We start from the raw sequence: 19,972 nt of genomic DNA, 5'->3' as shown, positions 1-19,972 counted from the left end.
TCAGTGTTTACGTACCTGTCCTGTGTGCTCTGTTTCATCTTTGTTTATGAGATACATCAGAAAAAACCTACAGATACAGAGAGAGTAATCAGAAACGGATTGTATGGAAATAGCATAAACAGATACCTCTGATCTTGCTATGGGCTAACTCTTTATGGCAGAACATAGAAATGTGTCAAACATGCAGGGCAAAAAAAAAAAAAAAAAAAAAAGAAAAGAAACAAGAAATGCCATGGGGACCAAAAGCTTATCTTCTTTTAAAATATTTTTTCAAAAGAGCTAAAATGTATGCACTGGTCAAGTTATACTTCTTGGGAGCTGCTTTATGCCAGGTTTAGTGCCAGACCCTGCCTGCAACTATATCCTATTTACTCACTTATGAGGCAGGAACTGTGATCCTCATTTGGAAAATCAAGGATTAAAAAGGTTAAATAACTTGTCTAATGTTGCATACTTTTGAATCCCAGAGTCCACTTCAATGCTATTCTGTATCTCTTCTTTTAGATATTAAAATCAGGTTAGAAACAGATTAAGAATTAATATTGTACCAAAGTATAGTTTCTGGCTAGTCTTGAGTAATAGCTAAATTTCTATGTATTAAAAAAATGTAACTTTTATCTGGGTTTTCCAATAGTGCCTAAAGCGCTCTGTATTTTCTCAGAAAATACAGAAAAATGAAGATTCACATATCTCTAAGGAGCAGATGGAACATTCCTGTTCGAAATAAGAAACACAGACAAAGCTTTCTGAGAGGCCTGGTACACATTCTGCGCATCCTTTCCACCTTTTCATTTCATGTTTTAGAAGGTATCATTCACACGGAGCATTGCAACTTCATTTCCTAAGTTAACCTACTCTTGAGGAAAAAGAACCACTAGCTGTGGCTGTTTCGCTCCGGGAAGCTTATACGAAGTCTGAGGCCGGTGGTAAGGAGAGGGGTTCTCTCTCCAGTTTCTCCAGCTTGCTGAGTTGAGGGATGCCTGGGAGGGGCAGGGGAGTGAGTCAGGCATACTCACAGATAATTGGCCAAGTTGTGTTCCTGTAAAGTGTGGGTTTCAAAGCCATGTGGCACGGTGTCAAAGTAATCATTGCCTATCCCACAGATGAAGCACTTGGTCTAGAAGGCAAAGGCAAATATTCAAAGGTCAGAGTTGAGAAAGGAAAACCTAACTCACCACTTGGGGGCAATGACTTGATTTACTCAGTCTACATAGAAGATCATCCCAGAAGGCTGCACCAAGTACTTGAATACCAGTTTAACCGCTGCCACAACTATGTCTTATTGTGGAGTTTCAGTGACATAGGAACCAGCAGCAAGAAGCAACAGAGGCAGAAAGAGTACAGGGTGATGATAGCTGAAAAGCAATGTCTTCTTTTTTTCTCCAGCCTGAGTGAGAACACCCAGGCTTGGTGATCACTCTTGTTTATGACGCTGGCTGTAGCTAGGCATGACTAAATGTGTCCTCAGTTGAAACCACAAAATTGGTACCTATCCTAGCCATGTCTGATGACCAAGCTGGGTGGGCGGGGGACACCAAACCAAATACCAAACTATGAGGTATCGAATCAACAAGTCAGAGAGGGTCCACCATGTGCCAGGTACACAACCAGTGGCCATGTATTGGGATGACAATCTACTCTAGAAATAGGATGCCTTCTCTCCCTGCTTCCTCCCATCCATCCCTCTCTCTCTTCACTTGCTAGGTCTGCCATCTGCAGGCCCAAAACCCAGGGAGAAGCCGGCTTTCCATTTTACCATTAGCACTGCCTATGTATCAACTCAAATGAATTCAATAACTATTGTCCTCATGCAGCTCCAGATGCTCATCATCCCTGCAAATTAGAAGCTATTTTGTACCACTAGAGGCATATTTATGATGCCCTAGATGCTAGAGCCCAGAATCAAGATTATTAAGATATTTTATAATTCTCTTTGTCTTACTGATCAACAACTGCTGACAACAGAAAGGCTCCATTCAGAGGTCCAGTCTTGGACACCATTCAGTGTCTCTTATATAAATAGGTTCACACTTAACAGCTTTCCCCAGGAACCTGCCCTTCCTCTGTTACCTCCCTTGGTCACTCTGTGTTTAACTGAGCCACCATGCTTCTTTCTAGAGGCTCATGTCGGAACCTCAGTATCATTTCTGCTTGCTCCAAACTTCATCCTCTGCATATGGCCAATCACCAAGTTCTTTTCATGCCAGCTCCAAAGTGCTCCTTGAGTCCATCTGGTTCCCGCCTCCTCAGTGGCACTTCTTTAGCAAGAGCCTCATCATCTCCTACCTAGAAAACGCTGACAGCTGCTTCCCTGTTCCTGGTCATGCCTTCATTCCCTTTTTAATTGATTTTTTTTTTATTGTAAATCTGATCACGTCACTGCCCTGCTTAAAACCCTTTTCTTGTTTCCTAGCTTGTAAGTTATACTGTAAATTTCTCAAATGCGTTTTTAGGCTCTTAATCAGTTGGCCTTCCTTGCTAGTCCCATTATTAGAATGTAATACTTCATCCTACACCAATTATGCTTCCAAGGGAAAAATCTGCATATCAAATTCCTGAAAATAAGTGTCTTGGTATATAGAACCTCAGGCAGTGACATCTCACAGAATCCAATGGGCATAGTGGGGCACATAGTAGGGGTGAGAAGGTTCCCTAAACTATCCTGTGCTCGCTCGCTCTCTCTTACATCCACATCTCTGCAATCGTCAGGCCTCAGTTTGTGCATCTCTTCTTTTAAGAACTTCCCTGATTATCCAAGATGAAATGAGACACAAGCCTCAAGGACCCCAGTACTCAGGGTTTCCTCCTGTAAATGCTCATCACACTGCTCTGTGATTGCCTGCTAACTAATCTGTCTGTGAATCCATCATTTAGAACGGATGGTCTTCCCACTCCTGGAGGGGTGGATGCTGCCATATTACTGTCTGTATGTACCTGGAGCCCACCACCTTGCTCAACTACACATATTGCCTGAACCAAAAACAGGCCAATGAAGTTACACATTGTTCATGTTCTTCCCCCTTCCTCCCACTGCCATAATTCTTTGATAAAGGCAGTGAAGACAGAGAGTGTCCACAACAAAAACGTAGAGTGAGAAACAGACTTACCTCCATGTCTTCTTTGACCTGTTCCTGTTGGTCTCTTAGTTCCCCAAAAGCATCGATGATTAAACCTAGTGTTAAATAAAGACAGGATTTAATCTTTAGCAGCCAGAAAATGATAATGAAATTCACAGCCCCTTGGCTAATCCTCCTAAGGGACAGGACCATGTACAGCTACTCTGGGAAATCTACACACTGGATACTCCTATGAAGGCAGTAGCATTATCTTCTTGGGGTGTGGGGCAGAAATACATGCAGTTACCAGGCCACACACTATCCAAAAAGGGGTTTAAATATGAAGCAACAGAGCAGGGAAACCTTTGGTTACCTTGGCATCAATAAATGGTATGTTCATGCGAAGAAAGAGCAATTGAGATTTATGGTCATAAAGTATAGAAAATCCCACCAATGAGTTTTCAAGTGCTAATTTGCAAGTCAAACATGTTTAATTCATTGTGAGGAATTTGCCCCAAATCTTTTTTTTCCCCACAAATTCCTTATCAATAATCTCCCTGTAACGTTATTAACTGTGGCAATCAGCCAACTAATGGCTTCCTTCTGCTCTGTCCCCTTTTCTCCTGTGACTTGCCTGACTGTACACTATCTTCCAAGTGTTTTAAGACTTTGCATTCTTATAAAACACATTATTGTTGCACTCAAGAAGGACATAAAGGAAAGAAAGACATAAAGGGGAAGATCATAAATCCTTTAAATATGTTCCTGTGCTTTACTGAAAAAAAAGGTACCATATTTGCCTGTGGAATTTAGAGGATAATGTGTCATTTATAGACATTTAATTCAAGGTAGGAAATACATAAGCAGAAAAAGACAACATGAATGATTTTTCTAAGGGGGAAAAAAAGTTACCTTGGAATAAAAGGAGGGGAGAAAAACCACCCAGTCCAAGTTACATTGGGGTGAAAGAAAAAACAAGGGGGTCAACATGGTGCTGTGGTGGCATGTGAGGGGTTGGTTTCCAGCCCTGTGGGTTTGGATTCCAGCCCCGACACTTTGCAGCTGAGCACTTCAGTTGAGTTACTTGACTTATTATGGCTCAGTTTCTTCAAAGATGAAGAACAATACTCTGCTCATGGGGCACATGGAACAGACATCATTTTTAGAGAAATATTTTCTATAATCCATGGCTTAGAGCTTTATATAATTTCCATGTGATAGACCCAAAGATGTTCAATGGCTCGCCCACCATTAGTTGTAAAGGATGTCAGTGGCAGGGCTGGAAATCAGACCCAGGAAAGTGCTCTTTCCATTATGTTATTTGAAAGGAGTTCAAAGAAACCTGTATTCATCTCTTCCCCAACCCCCAGACCAAGGTCCACTACCATTTGTTTTTCCCTCTACAGATTTCCAATGAAGAAACACTGAAAGGAAAAGTTCTATTTGGCTTTTCTAGGAAACACTTGAGGAGAAGGCAATGGCACCCCACTCCAGTACTCTTGCCTAGAGAATCCCATGGATGGAGGAGCCTGGTAGGCTGCAGTCCATGGGGTCACTAAGATCGGACACGACTGAGTGACTTCACTTCACTTTTCACTTTTGTGCATTGAAGAAGGAAACGGCAACCCACTCCAGTGTTCTTGCCTGGAGAATCCCAGGGACGGGGGAGCCTGGTGGGCTGCAGTCTATGGGGTCACACAGAGTCCGACACAACTGAAGCGACTTAGCAGCAGCAGCAGCAGCAGGAAACACTTGACAGTCTTACCCTATCTGTAATGTCAGCTTCAACAATAAGTAGGTCAGATTCTAGATCTTCTTGACATTCAGTGAGCTTACCTTGTATTATGGCCAAGAGAATGACAATTACAAAAAAGAAGAAGGTGATGTCAAAGATGATTCGATATATCTCATATTCATCACCAGCCGGATCTTCGATTTCATCACCGATACCCCCTCCAGCACGTACTCCAACATACATGTGGAACATATAGCACTGGAAAAGAAAGAAATGGCATCACCGCCTGGAGGATCATTGCCCATTTTTATACTCAACACACCTAAGGTTCTCTCTAGCTCCTAACCTTCACTCTGGAAATGATGAGAATCTTTGCCTTCTACATCATCTCTTTTTGTCTCAATATTTGTAATTGTGATGCAAACACTTGACTTTGCTGTCTTTTAGAGAAAACTCTGTACTGCATACTCTGCTTAGCACCTGCTGACACACTTTGTAGGAAATGCATCTGGCATTAAGATCATACTAGGGGGCACAAAACTATATTTAATTGCAGTGTTCAATTTTTTTTGAGCATAACACACAAAGGAATGGGGAAGTAAAAGTCCAATGTATAACTGAGTAGAATGTTAGAAATAAAACAAGGGAAAAAATCAGACTTATCATCCCCTCATCTATCATATGTGAAATATAATGCAAAAAGGTTTTTAATTTCTAGAATAAAGAAAAATGAGAGAGGCAGGGAAGAAACAGCATCTCATCATTAACATGCTGAAATTTTAAAGTAACCAACAATATGTACTGCTGCAAATGTCGCTGCCGAAAAAAGGGTGCAGCAAAATGCTTTGGGGCGGGGTTTCTCAGCCTCATCACTATTAACATTTCAGACCAGATAATTCTTGGTTGTGGGGTTTCCCTCCCCTCTATTTCTGGTCATTTCTTCTCAGCCCCATCGGGCACTTCTTCCTCATCTCCCTATCTCTTCATAAACTAATCCCCAGGATTGGGTTCTCTGACTTCTTCTTCCTTTTTTTTTTTTTTCTTTTAGGACATTCCCTTAGGAAACTTTTCTAGTTTCATACTTAAGCATCATCTGTGGTAATTATAAAATATTTCTGTTTACACCTCAGGTCTCTTTCCTGAATCCCAGACTTGTATCTCCAACTTATTTTTCATTTGATGTTTTATGATCTCATTTCATTATAATTAGTCCCATTATAAGAAGAATTACTTGGGTTGCTTCTTTGTCATCTTGCATCTTTGCATCTTGCATGAGTGCTCAGTCGTGTCCAACTCTTTGTGACCCCGGGGACTATAGCCTACCAGGCTTCTCTGTCCATGGGATTTCCCAGGAAAGAATACTGGAGTGGGTTGCCATTTGCTTCTCCGGGGCATCTTCCTGAGCCAGGGATCAAACCCACGTTTCTTGCATTTCTTGCTCTGGCAGGCAGATTCTTTATCACTGGCACCCTGGGGAGCCCTCTATCATCAGTGCCTAAATAATGTTCAGCGCATGATAGGCCCTGAAAACTCACTCAGGATGACTGAAGAGTGAAAAATTATGACTAGTCAGTTGTTTCCTGGAGAACAGCTCAGATACACCTCAAATTCTCAAGTAGTTTTACAGAGCACCAAATTCAAGCAAAGAATACAAGATAACACCAAAATGCTCATACAGATAGCCTGATGAGACCAGTGGTGTCTAAACTTAATTCCACATCCACATCTCCCAGAGGTTTAAACATTCCGAATTCCTAGTATCACCTACTGAATTAGTCTCTGGAAGTAAGATTTGAAGACACTTTAAAAAAGCCTCTGGGGAGATGCTCCAAGAGGCTCCTCAGTGTGGGTGAGTGAATATGCCCTGGATGTGAGAAACAGGCCCAGACCATCTTGGCTGTGTGTTCAGATGTACATGTATTTCTTCTAAGTTGATTAAAGTTGTTTTGGAACTATCAAGTACCTCAAAGAAATGTACTGCACTGAATAATTGTCAATCATGCATAAAAAAGAAAGAACTGTTTTTGGTGCAGTGAAGGAAAGTCTTGCAAAAAAAATTGTTTTCCAAATTCCGAGTGTCCTTTCAGTTGTTCATTTTGGTTAAACTGTCAAGAGCTCTCCTGTTGTTGTTCAGTTGCTCAGTTGTGTCCGACTCTTTGCGACCCCATGGACTGCAGCACACCAGGCTTCCCTGTTGTTCACCAACTCCTGGAGCTTGCTCAAACTCAGAACTCAAGTCTATACTGATGGAAGACCACACACAATTTGCATTCTTGATGGTAGTGGTCCTGTATATAATGAATAGATAACTGAAAACCTGGATCACCCAGAGAGAGAAGAAGGAAGCTTCTTCAATGATTTTTGAAATCTACATGACAAATTTTAACCTCCTTTGAAAAGGATATTCAATGCCTTTTTGGAATAAGGCAGTATTTTCCACAGTCAAGTTGCTGCCTGGCCAAATCCACCAACAGGGATGTTTTTAAAGAACGTCTTCACTGGACTGTAGGTTTTAGAACACAAAGTAACTGACTCCTTGTCAGTTAGTACAAGAGCACTGATACGGTTGTCAAGACAAGGAACTGTAATTAAGGTGGGGGGAGAACAAGATGGCAGAGGAGTAGGTGGACGTGGAGTACATCTCTCTCCACAGATACATCAGGAATACACCTTCGGACACAGAAGTGCATGCAGAACACCAGCTGAGAGCAGAGGAGGAATACCTGACCAGTGGAAAAGAATATATAGAGCCACGCAAAACTCAGTAGGATGAAGGAACTAGGGGGAAAAACAGGAGTGTTAGTAGGATTGGACCTGCCCTTGGCGGGTGGGGGAACTGAAGCAGGGGGTCCAATCCCCACATCAGGGCAATTGTCTGAGTCAGAGGAGAAACATTTAAGGTTGAGAGTGAAACAGCTAATCTGTGGCAGCCTAAATGGAATGAAACTCACACAGTCCTTGCTGCAGCCATACATACCCTGGACAGGAACACTGGTCCCCTGGAAGGCACAGTGGCTGGGAGGTGGAGTTTAGGGATTGTGGAGCAATCCCAGTGTTAGGGCTGCTGTTGACCGCGGAGAGATGGATTGAGGGGATGTGAGGGAGGAGACTGTGGTAGGAAATGCCAGTGGAGCAAAGCCAGGCAGCCATGGAAGCAAGGGGATACTGCTGAGTCATGCATAGGGGGTGGAACCATCACCATAGCTTCTCTCCCCACAGGCTAGCACCAGCAGCTGAACAATAGAAAGGTTGGCCCATCAATCGCCTGATGCACTGAACTACAGAGCAGGACCCCACCCAGGGTGCCCCTTTAAGTTCCTGACGCTCCATTCTACAGAGCAGGACCCCAGCCAGGGGGGCCCCCCTCTATATGCCAATGCGCCGAACAACAGGGAAGGACCCCAGGCAAGGGAGCCCTCTAAGCACCTGAATGGGCAGAGCTACAGAGAGACTGGCCAAAGAGGCCTTCTGATTGCCAGCTACAAGAGGCTCAAAAAAGACTGATAGGGCCATAACTCCTGCAGGGGAGGCAGTCCATGTCCCTGCACACTTGGTGCCCCCAGGGTCCCTACAAACCACGCTCAACTCTCACTGGGGCAGAGCTGCCACAGGCAAAAATGTCTTGCATCTAAGCCTGCAGGGTCACTTTGGTCATGTCTGACTCTTTGTGACCCTGTAGACTGTGGCCTGCCAGGCTTCTCTGTCAGGGAGGGGGGTTCTCCAGGCAAGAATACTGGAGCGTATTGGCCAATACTGGTTGCCATACCCTTCTAGAGCACTATATTTCCTGCTGCCCTAGCTTCCAATCCCCCTGAGTACCTGGTGCTGCCAGAACCTGTGTGACCCAAGCAGCTGCACCATCTCCACACTTGGCCCTCGCAGGGGCAAACACATGCCCTCCAGGGCAGCCTCAGGAGCAAAGCCCAGTGGATGACTCACATGGAGAGGTAAAAATAAAACCACAATTGAAACCAAGGGGCAGTGTGGTTAAGGAAGAAGATCCAAAACTTTCCCACCAGCTGTACAAGCTGCAGAATAAATCCACAAGATCAACTAGGCAGACTCTGTGTCCATGGACTATATAAAAGGCCATTGAGAGCTCCCACAAAAGAAAACACACTAGTTCTGATAGCTGTGGACATTGAAGGCAAGAACACACAGGAGTAGGACCAGATTAGAATCTGAGCTGCCCCCACAGCAGGTCCAGAGATCAGCACAGTGTGGGAGGGCATCCTAGGGAGGTGAGGTGGACTGTGACTCCCAGCGAGGGAAAGGTCTCTGACAGCAGTGACTCAAGAAAAACATTTATTATTCTAATTTTTTCACTTGTTCTGTGGATTTTTTTGGATTTTTTTTTCATTTATTTTCCTTTTTCCCCCCTTATGTTGTAGTTGTCAATTTTATTGGCACTAAGAAATCCAATTAAGCTTTTTGAGCTTTTTTTTTCCTCAGTCATTTTTATTGTTGTTATAAACCTCTGCCTCTACATTGGGCTTTTGCAGTTCTGTGGAATTTTCCTTTTTTTTTTTTTTTTTTTTTAAGTTTTTAAACCTATTATTATTTTTTTCTACATTTATTCTTTGTTTGCTTTTCCTACTATTCTTTTCCCCTTGCAGTTCATCTTTAACATATATAAATCTTCTTTATCTACCTCTATTTAACTTTGCATATCTATTCTTTCTTTCTTTTCTTTCTCTCCTTTCCTGTCAACATATTTGTTAGGTTTATTTTCATTGCTTTATACCCCAATTGGCACCTAGCTTTAGTTTTGTTTTCCGGTTTGTGCTTTGGTTAGTTTAGTTATGGTAGATACAATTTTTGGTTTCCTTTGTTTGCTGGGTCAATCTATTGTACTTTATTTTTGTTGGACTGTTTTGATTTTATTTATGAGTGTGTGTGTGTGTGTGTGTATATATGTGTGTGTGTGTGTATTGTCACACATTTTATTGTTGTTATAAACCTCTACCTATGTGTTGGGATTTTGCAGTTCTGTGGAGTTTTCCTTTTTTTTTTTCCTTTTTCTTTCTTCTGGCTTTTTTTTTTTTCTTTTCTTTTTTATCACTTTAAATTTTAATTTTTTTAAACCTATTAAATTTCTTCTACATTTATTCCTTTGTTTGCCTTTCCTGCTCTTCTTTTTCCCTTGCATTTAATCTTTTATGTATATAAATCTTCTTCATCTACTTCTATTTAACTCTGCATATCTATTCGTTCTTTCCTATCCTCTCCACATATTTGCTAGTTCTCTTTTTATTGCTTTATTTCCCACTTAGCACCATGCTTTAGTTTTGTTTTCCAGTTTGTGCTTTCGTTCTTAACTGGTAAATATAAATTTTTATTTCTTTTGTTTGCTGGGTCAATCTACTGTACTTTATTTTTGTTGGACTATTTTGACTTTGCTCATGGGTGTGTGTGTGTGTGTGTATATATATATATATATGTGTGTGTATATATATATATATATGTGTGTGTGTGTGTGTGTATTCCATTATTTTAATTATTTGCCTGATTTTATAACTGCCATTTGTCTGGGGTTCATTTTTGGTTTCTCGAATTGGATATTTGTTTTAATCTCACTAAATGCCACAACAAACCACTTGTGCAACCTTCTTCCTGACCAGAGATCAAGCATGAGCATTTGCAGTTGCAGTACTGAATCCAAGACCCTAGACTGCCAGAGAACTAGCCCTAGGGAGCATCAAATAGTGAGAACTCACACAAAGGAAACCACGTGAATACAAGACCCAGCATTACCCAACCACCAGTAGCACCCTGTGCAGGATGCCTCATCTAAACAACAAACAAAACAAAAATACAAACCCAATCATCAGAAGACAGGATTACCACCTCACTTAGCCTTTCCCATCAGAGGAAAAACAAACAAATAAACAAAAAATCACCACAAATCTCACCCTATATGAAGCTTACACAAACCACTGTTATCAACCTTAGGGGGGCAGAAACCAAAAGAAAGAATTTAACCTTCTTCAAGGAAACAATTCAACTTTCCTTGAAGTCTGGAAAAGGACACCTCAAACAAAATAAGTTAAAAAAAAATGAAAAGGCAGAGAAATACTACACAAATGAAGGACCAAACTAGAAACACAGAAGTCCAAATAAATGAAGAGGAAATAGGCAAACTACCTGAAAAAGAATTCAGAATAACGATAGTAAAGATGATCAAAAACCTTGAAAACAAAATGGAGAAATGCAAGACTTAATCAACAAAGATCTAGAAGACCTAGAAGAATAAACATAAAGAGAAAAACAACACAATTACTGAAATTAAAAATACTCTAGAAAGAATAAATAGCAGAATATCTGAAGCAGAAGAATGAATCAGTTAGCTGGAAGATAACATGATGGAAATAACTTTTGAAGAGCAGAATAAAGTAAAAAGAATGAAAAGAACTGAGGACAGTCTCAGAGACCTCTGCTGCTGCTGCTGCTAAGTAGCTTCAGTCATGTCTGACTCTGTGTGACCCCAAAGATGGCAGTCCGCCAGGCTCCCCCATCCCTGGGATTCTCCAGGCAAGAACACTGGAGTGGGTTTCCGTTTCCTTCTCCAATGCATGAAACTGAAAAGTTAAAGTGAAGTCACTCAGTCGTGTCTGACTCTTTGCAACCCCATGGACTGTAGCCTACCAGGCTCCTCTGTCCATGGGATTTTCCAGGCAAGAGTACTGGAGTGGGTTGCCATTACCTTCTCCCAGAGACCTCTGGGACCATATCAAATGTACCAACATTTGAATTATAGGGGTCCCAGAAGAAGAAGAGAAAAAGAAAGGGTATGAGAAAATTTTTGAAGAGATTATAGTTGAAAATTTCCCCAACATGGAAAAGGAAATAGTCAAATCAAGTCCAAGAGGCGCAAAGAGTCCCATACGGGATAAACCCAAGGAGAAACACACCAAGACACATACTAATCATACTACTACTACTGCTACTACTAAGTCACTTCAGTCATGTCCGACTCTGTGCGACCCCATGGACTGCAGCCCACCAGGCTTCTCTGTCCATGGGATTCTCCAGGCAAGAACACTGGAGTGGGTTGCCATTTCCTTCTCCAAATATGCTATCTAGATTGGTCACAACTAATCAAACTAACAAATACTAAACACAAAGAAAAAAATATTAAAAGCAGCAAGGGAGAAGCAACAAGTAACATACAAGGGAAACCCCATATGCTTAACAGCTTATCTTTCAGCAGAAACTCTGCAGGCCGGAAGGGAATGGCAGGATATATTTAAAGTATTGAAAGGGAAAAGTCTACAGCCAAGATTACTGTCCCCAGCAAGGATCTCATTGAAAATTGATGCAGAAAATAAAAAGCTTTTCAGACAAGCAAAAGTTAAGAGAATTCAGTACCACCAAACCAGCTTTACAACAAATGTTACAGGGACTTATATAGTCAAGAAACACAAGAGAAGAAAAAAGATCTACAAAATCAACCCCAAACAATTAAGAAAATGGAAATAGGAAAAAGTATATGAATAATTACTTTAAATGTAAATGGACTAAATGCTCCAACCAAAAGACACAGACTGGCTGAATGGATACAAAAACAAGGCCCATATATATGCTGTTTACAAGAAACCCACTTCAGACCTAAACACACATATAGACAAAAAGAGGATGGAAAAACATATTCCCTGCAAATGGGAAGCAAAAGAAAGCTGGAGTAGCAATCCTCATATCAGACAAAATAGACCTTAAAATAAAGAAGATTACAAGAGATAAGGAAGGACACTACAAAATGATCAAGGGATCAATCCAAGAGGAAGACATAACAATTGTAAATATCTATGCACCTCAATACATAATAGTAGCACCTCAATACATAAGACAAACATTAACAGGCATAATAGGAGAAACTGACAGTAACACAATAATAGTAGGAGACATTAACACCCCACTCACACCAATGGACAGATCATGAAAACAAAATTAATTAGGAAACACAAGTCTTAAATGATACATTAGATGAGATGGATCTCATTGATATCTTCAGGACATTCCATCCAAATGCAGAAGAATACACTGTCTTCTCAAGTGCATATGGAACATTCTCCAGGACAGACCACATCTTGGGTCACAGATCAAACCTCAGTAAATTTAAGAAAACTGAAATACTATCAAGCATATTCTCCAACCACAATGCTATGAGACTAGATATCAATTATAAGAAAAAAACTGTAAGAAACACAAACATACAGAGATTAAGCAATGCATTTCTAAATAACCAAGAGGTTACTGAAGAAATCAAAAGAAAAATCAAAAAGTTTCTAGAAACAAATGACAAAACATGACAACTCAAAGCCTATGGGATGCAGCAAAAGCAGTTTTAAAGAGGGAAGTTTATAGAAATACAATCCTACCTCAAGAAACAAGAAAAACGTTGAATGGACAAAATAACTTTACACCTAAAACAACTGGAAAAAGAAGGAGGAAAAAAAAAAACCCGAAAGTTAGTAGAAGGAAAGAAATCATTAAAATCTGAGCAGACATAAATGAAAAAGAAATGAAAGAAACAATAGTAAAGATTAATAAAACTAAAAGCTTATTTTCTGAGAAGATAAAATTGACAAACCTTTAGCCAGACTCATCAAGAAAAAAAGAAAGAAGAATCAAATCAACAAAGTTAGAAATGAAAAAGGAGAGGTTATAACAGACAATGCAGAAATACAAAGGATTATAAGAGACTATGATGAACAACTATATGACAATAAAATGGATAACCTGGAAGAAATGGACAGATTCTCAGAAAAGTTCAATCTTCTAAGACTGAACCAGGAAGAAATATAAATTATGAACCACCCAATTACAAGCACTGAAATTGAAGATGTGTTCAAATATCTCCTAAAAAACAAAAGCCCAGGACCAGATAGCTTCACAGGAGAATTCTATCAAACATTCAGAGAAGAGCTAATGACTATCCTTCTAAAACTCTTTCAAAAATTGCAGAGTACAGAACACTTCCAAACTCATTCTATGAGGCCACCATCACCCTGATACCAAAACCAAACAAAGACAATACACACAAAAAGAAAACTACAGGCCAATATCACTGATGAACGTAGATGTAAAAATCCTCAACAAAATTTTAGCAAACAGAATTCAGCAACACATCAAAAAGCTCATACACCATGTTCAAATTTGGTTTATTCCAGGGATGAAAGGATTCTTCAATATACACAAATCAGTCAATGTGATAAAGCATATTAACAAATTGAAAGATAAAAACCATATGATAATCTCAATAGATGCCAAAAAAGCCTTTGACAAAATTCAGCACCCATTTATAACTAAAACTCTTCAAAAAATGGGCATAGAAGGAACCTACCTCGACATAGTAAAGGCCATATATGATAAGCCTACAGCAAACATTATTCTCAATGGTGAAAAACTGAAAGCATTCCCCCTAAGATCAGGAACAAGACAAGGGTGTCCACTTTCACCACTGCTGTACAACGGTCTGGAAATCCTAGCTACAGGAATTAGAAGATAAAGAAATAAAAGTAATCCAGATCAGAAAAGAAGTAAAGCTCTCACTATTTGCAGATGACATAATACTGTACATAGAAAACCCTAAAGATAGTATCAGAAAATTACTAGAGCTAATCAGTGAATTTAGCAAAGTTGCAGGATACAAAATCAATACACAGAAATCACTGACATTTCTATATACTAACAATGAAAAATCAGAAGGAAAAATTAAGGAATCAATCCCATTCACCATTGCAACAAAAAGAATTAAATATTTATGAATAAATGTACCTAAGGAGACAAAAGAACTGTATACAGAAAATTATAGGACATTGTTGAAAGAAATCAAAGATGACATAAACAGATGGAGAGATATTCCATGTTCCTAGGTAGGAAGAATCAATATTGTGAAAATGACTATACTACCAAACGCAGTCTACAGATTCAGTGCAATCTCTTTCAGATTACCAATGGCATTTTTCACTTAACTAGAACAAAATATTTCACAATTCATATGGAAACACAAAAGACCCTGAACAGCCAAAGCCATCCTGAGAAAGAAGAATGGAGCTGGAGGAATCTTCCTTCCTGACTTCAGATTATATTAAAAAGCTACAGTCATCAAGACAGTATGGTACTGGCACAAAAACAGAAATATAGACCAGTGGAACAAGATAGAAAGCCCAGAAATAAACCCGTACACCTATGGGTACCTTATTTTTGACAAAGGAGGCAAGAATAAAAAATGGGGCAAAGATAACATGTTCAATAAATGGGGCTGGGCAAACTGGACAGCTACATGTAAAAGAATGAAATTAGAACAATTCCTTACACCATACACAAAGATAAACTCAAAATGGATTAAAGACCTAAATGGAAGAGCAGAAACTATAAAACTCTTAGAGAAAAACATAGGCAAAACACTTGATGACATAAATCAAAGGGAGATCCTCTTTGACCCACCTCTTAGAGTAATGGAAATAAAAAGAAAAGTAAACAAGTGGGAAATGATTAAACTTAAAAGCTTTTGCACAGCAAAGGAAACTCTAAGCAAGGTGAAAAGACAACCCTCAAAATGGGAGAAAATAATAACAAACGAAACAAGTGACAAAGGATTAATTTCCAAAATATACAAGCAGCTCATACAACTCAATAACAGAAAAGCAAACAACCCTATCAAAAAGTGGGGAAAAGACCTAAACAGACATTTCTCCAAAGAAGACATACCGATGGCTAACAAACAGATGAAAAAATGCTCAACACTGCTCATTATTAGAGAAATGCAAATCAAAACTACAATGAGATATCACCTTACACCAGTCAGAATGACCATCATTAAAAAGTCTACAAACAATAAATGCTGGAGAGGGTGTGGAGAAAAGGGAATACTCTTGCACTGTTGGTGGGAATGTAAACTGATACAGCCCCTATGGAAGATGGTATGGAGATTCCTTAAAAAACTAGGGATAAAACCCCCATATGACCCAGCAATCCCACTCCTAGGCATACACCCTGAGGAAACCAAAATTGAAAGAGACACATGTATCCCATTGTTCATTGAAACACTATTTACAATAGCTGGAACATGGAAGCAACCTAGATGTCCATCAACCAATGAATGGATAAAGAAGTTGTGGTACATATACACAATGGAATATTACTCAGCCATTAAAAGGAATGCATTTGCATCAGTTCTAATGAGGTGGATGAACCTAGAACCTATTATACAGAGTGAAGTAAGTCGGAAAGAAGAAGATAAATATTGTGTTATAATGTGTATATACAGAATCTAGAAAAATGGTACTGAAGAATTTATTTACAGGGCAGCAATGGAGAAACAGACATAGAGAATAGACTTACGGACGTGGGGAGACGGGAGGAGAGGGTGAGATGTATGGAAAGAGTAACATGGAAACTTAAATTACCATATGTAAAATAGATAGCCAACAGGAATTTTCTGTATGGCTCATGAAACTCAGACAGGGGTCTGTATCAACCTAGAGGGGTGGAGTTGGGAGGGAGATGGGAGGAAGGTTGAAAAGGGAGGAGATATATGTATACCTATGGCTGAATCATGTTGAGATTTGACAGAAAACAGCAAAATTCTGTAAAGCAATTATCCTTCAATAAAAAATAAATTAATTAAAAAAACTTTGGATACTACATTAATTTCTTATATCTATTTGTCTAAAACAGTGCTTGAAACTGTTAACAGTGGATATGTGGGAAGAGAAAGTTTTATTTTCCTAATATACTCTTACATACTATTGGAATTATTTTTACCATATGAATTTCTTGCTTTTATTAAGAAAAACTGGGGGCTATATGTTTTTCTCCAAATCTATCTTCACATGTGCTTAACTGTGGCCACATGAAACAGAATTATTACTGCAGCTGCTCACTATTTAATGAACTAGCACCATCCATCCATTACTGGCTTTTCCATCCTTAGCTCTGTTTGCAATCTGTCCCTCCCCCTTGCCTGGGCCTCAGTTTGGACAATCTACCTGCCTATCATCTGGCACTTCTCTGTGTCCTATTCTGGCCCTTTAACTCCTCACACTAACACGTATTGTGAGTCAACAGTGGATCAACTGCAGTTCCCCGTTCAGGTCCTAGAATCACAGCTCTCCAAGTCCTGCCTGCTTGACATGTATGTGACTAAGCTCATCCAGCTAATTCCTGCTGATAAAGACTCTGGATTACAATTTGGCTCCCCAAATAGAGTTTTTCTATGGGATAAAGACTATCAGCTTATTATTTGAACTCTTAATGAGTGGAATTCTGACTCATATGTCTGACTCAGGAGTCTGGTTAATATGAGTCTGTCTTCAGGCGAATGATCCACTTTTACTTTCAAATATTGAAGTTGAAAACAAGACCATGGGATGAGGCTAAATTACTGAGGTAAATATCTTCTTTTTAGATTTCTCTTCAGCCACCTAGCCTCTCCAGCAGTATCCTTATCTCACTGTCACCTTCATTCTATAATAGCACTAAGAATTTTAAGGAGGGGATTCTACCATATTTCATTAAAATGAAATATGGCCATTCTGTGAAAAGACAGGTAGCGTTTTGTGGATGTGATCAATTAGACTCAATAAGATACCAAAGTTCTTAATAGGAAAACAAGTAAAATGTACAATTCACCAATGGAATTTTGATACAGATTTTCCCAGCATTCTCCTTCATTATCGGAAGTTATCACCAGAAATATCAGAGAGATGGCTGCTGTGGTAGAATAGAAGGAAATGTGGTGATCACCCACTCACATGGGGTGAAAGGCTTTCAGCTTTCAGATGATCATTCTGCTCCTGAAAAGGGAAATTCTTTCATCTACCTTCCTTTTCAGAGAATCAGCTTCAACCCGATAATAGGAGCTGGAGGGGCAATGCTGGGCAGCAAAAAGATTTACTACTTCAGAAAATCTGAGTAATGAGGAAGGAAGATGCCTGGTGCTACACAGACCAGGCCAGGGCAGTTGTTAATCCTCAAGATTTAATGTTCAGTGACTTTCCCCCTTGATCTACCTCCTAAACTGATACATTCTGGGGTTAATCATTGTTTATGTTGCCTTTAGGGAACACTGGATGAGTAGCAGTTTCTAGTGAACTGGTGGTTTGATCCCTGGATGGGGAAGATCCCCTGGAGGAGGGCATGGCAACCCACTCCAGTATTCTGGCCTGGAGGATCCCAAGGAGAGAGGAGCCTGGCGGGCTACAGTCCATAGGGTTGCAGAGTCAGACATGACTGAAGTGACTTAGCACGTCCACACACACACATGCAAGATCCTTATAAGATCTTTATCTTGGAAAAAGGAAAAAAGCAGGGCTAGGGACGAGTAAGACACAGGGAGAGAAAAAGAGAGACTGACTCTAGAGAAAAACAAATTATTCCTTGAGAAGATAAGGTAAAATAAGTAATTTAGAACAATTACCTAAGCAGGTTACTTCCCTAGGAGTATACTTTTTATTTCAACCACCTAGAAAGCTTTTTCCAAAATACATGGGTCTTTATATCTTCCCTACAGTTTCTGACTCAAGGGATCTGGGGTTGGTCTTGAAGATCTGTGGATTTACAAAGATTTTTCCTGGTATTTCCTCTAGTCATTTGAGGCTGAAAACCACTCCTTTTGTGAGGAATGCCCTCATATATGACATGTCAGTCTTTCTAGCTACAATCTGCTTTTTGCCCTGAACTTTAAAACTTTACTTTTCACTTTCTCCTCCTACATTCATGGCAAAGAGGTTCAAATTCTATCAGGTTACTCCTGGTTTAATTAGATTCTCTGGCTCAAAACACCATGATCCTAAATAAATAAGTAAAGAAAGAAGGAAAGAAATTTAAGTATGACTCATCACTAAGTCTGCAAAACTGCAGCCACAGTGCCACCTGCTGTAAGTTATAAAACACTGACGGGTGAATTAAATCCTTGGGAAACCTGCAGTGTTCCTTGAGACCCAAAGAAGGGACCTGAAACAACAAAGGAGATGAAAACTCAGGGTGACAGGAATAAAACAGGATGTGAGTGAGGAAAACCTATCTCAGGTGAGCATACTAGATTTCACCCGTTGAAAAAGAAATGCGAAGGAGACTGGCATAAAGAAAGGATTCTCTAGGGGAATTACAATAATTAAATCCAACCATTTCCTACTCCATAATTTTGTCTTGCTAGATATTTGGTTTTACTGCGCCTCCACTTTTAATAAACTCTACAGCGGTTGGCTTCTTCAAAATCTACCTGCACAAGCATTTCTAAGAGGCAAATTAAAGGGGGCTTTCAGATCTAAAGTTTCCCTGGTAGCTCAGCTGGTAAAGAATCCACCTGTAATGCAGGAGACCCTGGTGTGATTCCTGGGTTGGGAAGATCCCCTAGAGAAGGGAACAGCCCTGGAAAATGGAATGGCCCTGGAGAATGGAACGGCAACTCACTCCAGTATTCTTGCCTGGAGAAGTCCATGGACAGCTGAGCCTGGCAGGTTACAGTTCATGGGGTTGCAAAGAGTCAGACACAACTGAGCGACTTTCACTTTTCAGATCTAAAACTGAAAGGTTACTCTAGATAATGTGGCCTCTGACACCATAGTTATTAAGACCAATCAGCTGGATTTGAACGTGTGTGAAACTACTCAGACTCTTGTCTGGTTCAACTGATTGACAGCAGTAGGTAGTTACAAGACAGGTAGGAACTGAGGTATGGTTTGTATCTTGGAACTGAGTTTTCTTCTGTAAGAAAGAAACACTTAAGATGAAAACTATGATGCCTCCAACCTCGCCTCAGTCAAAGGCAAGGTACGTTTACTCTTCTGTGTAGAGACAGAAATACCTGCAACAGAGTTGGTCAGAGGTAGTCCATATGGACAGAGATTCTTCAAAATGAACAAAATTCTGGCTGTAGCTCAGTTCCAAGCCCATAGTTGAAAAGATCAACAAGCCTATTTCCTCATCTGCAGGTGAGGCAAACTCCACTACCTTCTTTATACATATGTCATGTCATTGGGTAAAATCAGTCAGATAAAGGCAGTGGTCTTCCTAACCCACCTCTTGTTCAAATAATGCATGGATTCTTCTCATAATAAGTCCACTGACAAAATTTACAAAAGCAATGGAAATTCATTCCTAGAGCAAAATTCAAAATGTAGTCATCTAAGGATACCATTAGCACAACTTAATTAGGGTCAAATATGACCCATGA

At 39.9% G+C, this 19,972-nt stretch overlaps 1 protein-coding gene and 1 long non-coding RNA gene across 2 annotated transcripts in view; one reads left to right on the top strand and one right to left on the bottom strand.

The window, feature by feature from the left end:
- Positions 1 to 11,020, top strand: part of LOC129658092 (uncharacterized) — an 83,108-nt gene extending 72,088 nt beyond the window's left edge. Inside the window, exon 3 of the long non-coding RNA XR_008717265.1 lies at positions 10,413 to 11,020. This is a non-coding gene — a long non-coding RNA (uncharacterized LOC129658092). The remainder of the gene's footprint in view (positions 1 to 10,412) is intronic.
- RYR2 (ryanodine receptor 2) overlaps positions 1 to 19,972 on the bottom strand; it is a 764,447-nt gene that overhangs the window by 12,655 nt on the left and 731,820 nt on the right. The window contains exons 103-106 of the mRNA XM_055589046.1: positions 4,893 to 5,049; positions 3,108 to 3,172; positions 1,017 to 1,117; positions 16 to 67 (exon numbers count right to left, since the gene is read on the bottom strand). Of these exons, the coding sequence (XP_055445021.1) occupies positions 16 to 67; positions 1,017 to 1,117; positions 3,108 to 3,172; positions 4,893 to 5,049 (375 nt within the window). The remainder of the gene's footprint in view (positions 1 to 15; positions 68 to 1,016; positions 1,118 to 3,107; positions 3,173 to 4,892; positions 5,050 to 19,972) is intronic.

Source organism: Bubalus kerabau, chromosome 1 (genome assembly GCF_029407905.1).
Source record: "Bubalus kerabau isolate K-KA32 ecotype Philippines breed swamp buffalo chromosome 1, PCC_UOA_SB_1v2, whole genome shotgun sequence".
Taxonomy (NCBI): Eukaryota; Metazoa; Chordata; class Mammalia; order Artiodactyla; family Bovidae; genus Bubalus; species Bubalus kerabau.
This window is presented reverse-complemented; position numbering and strand designations above follow the sequence as displayed.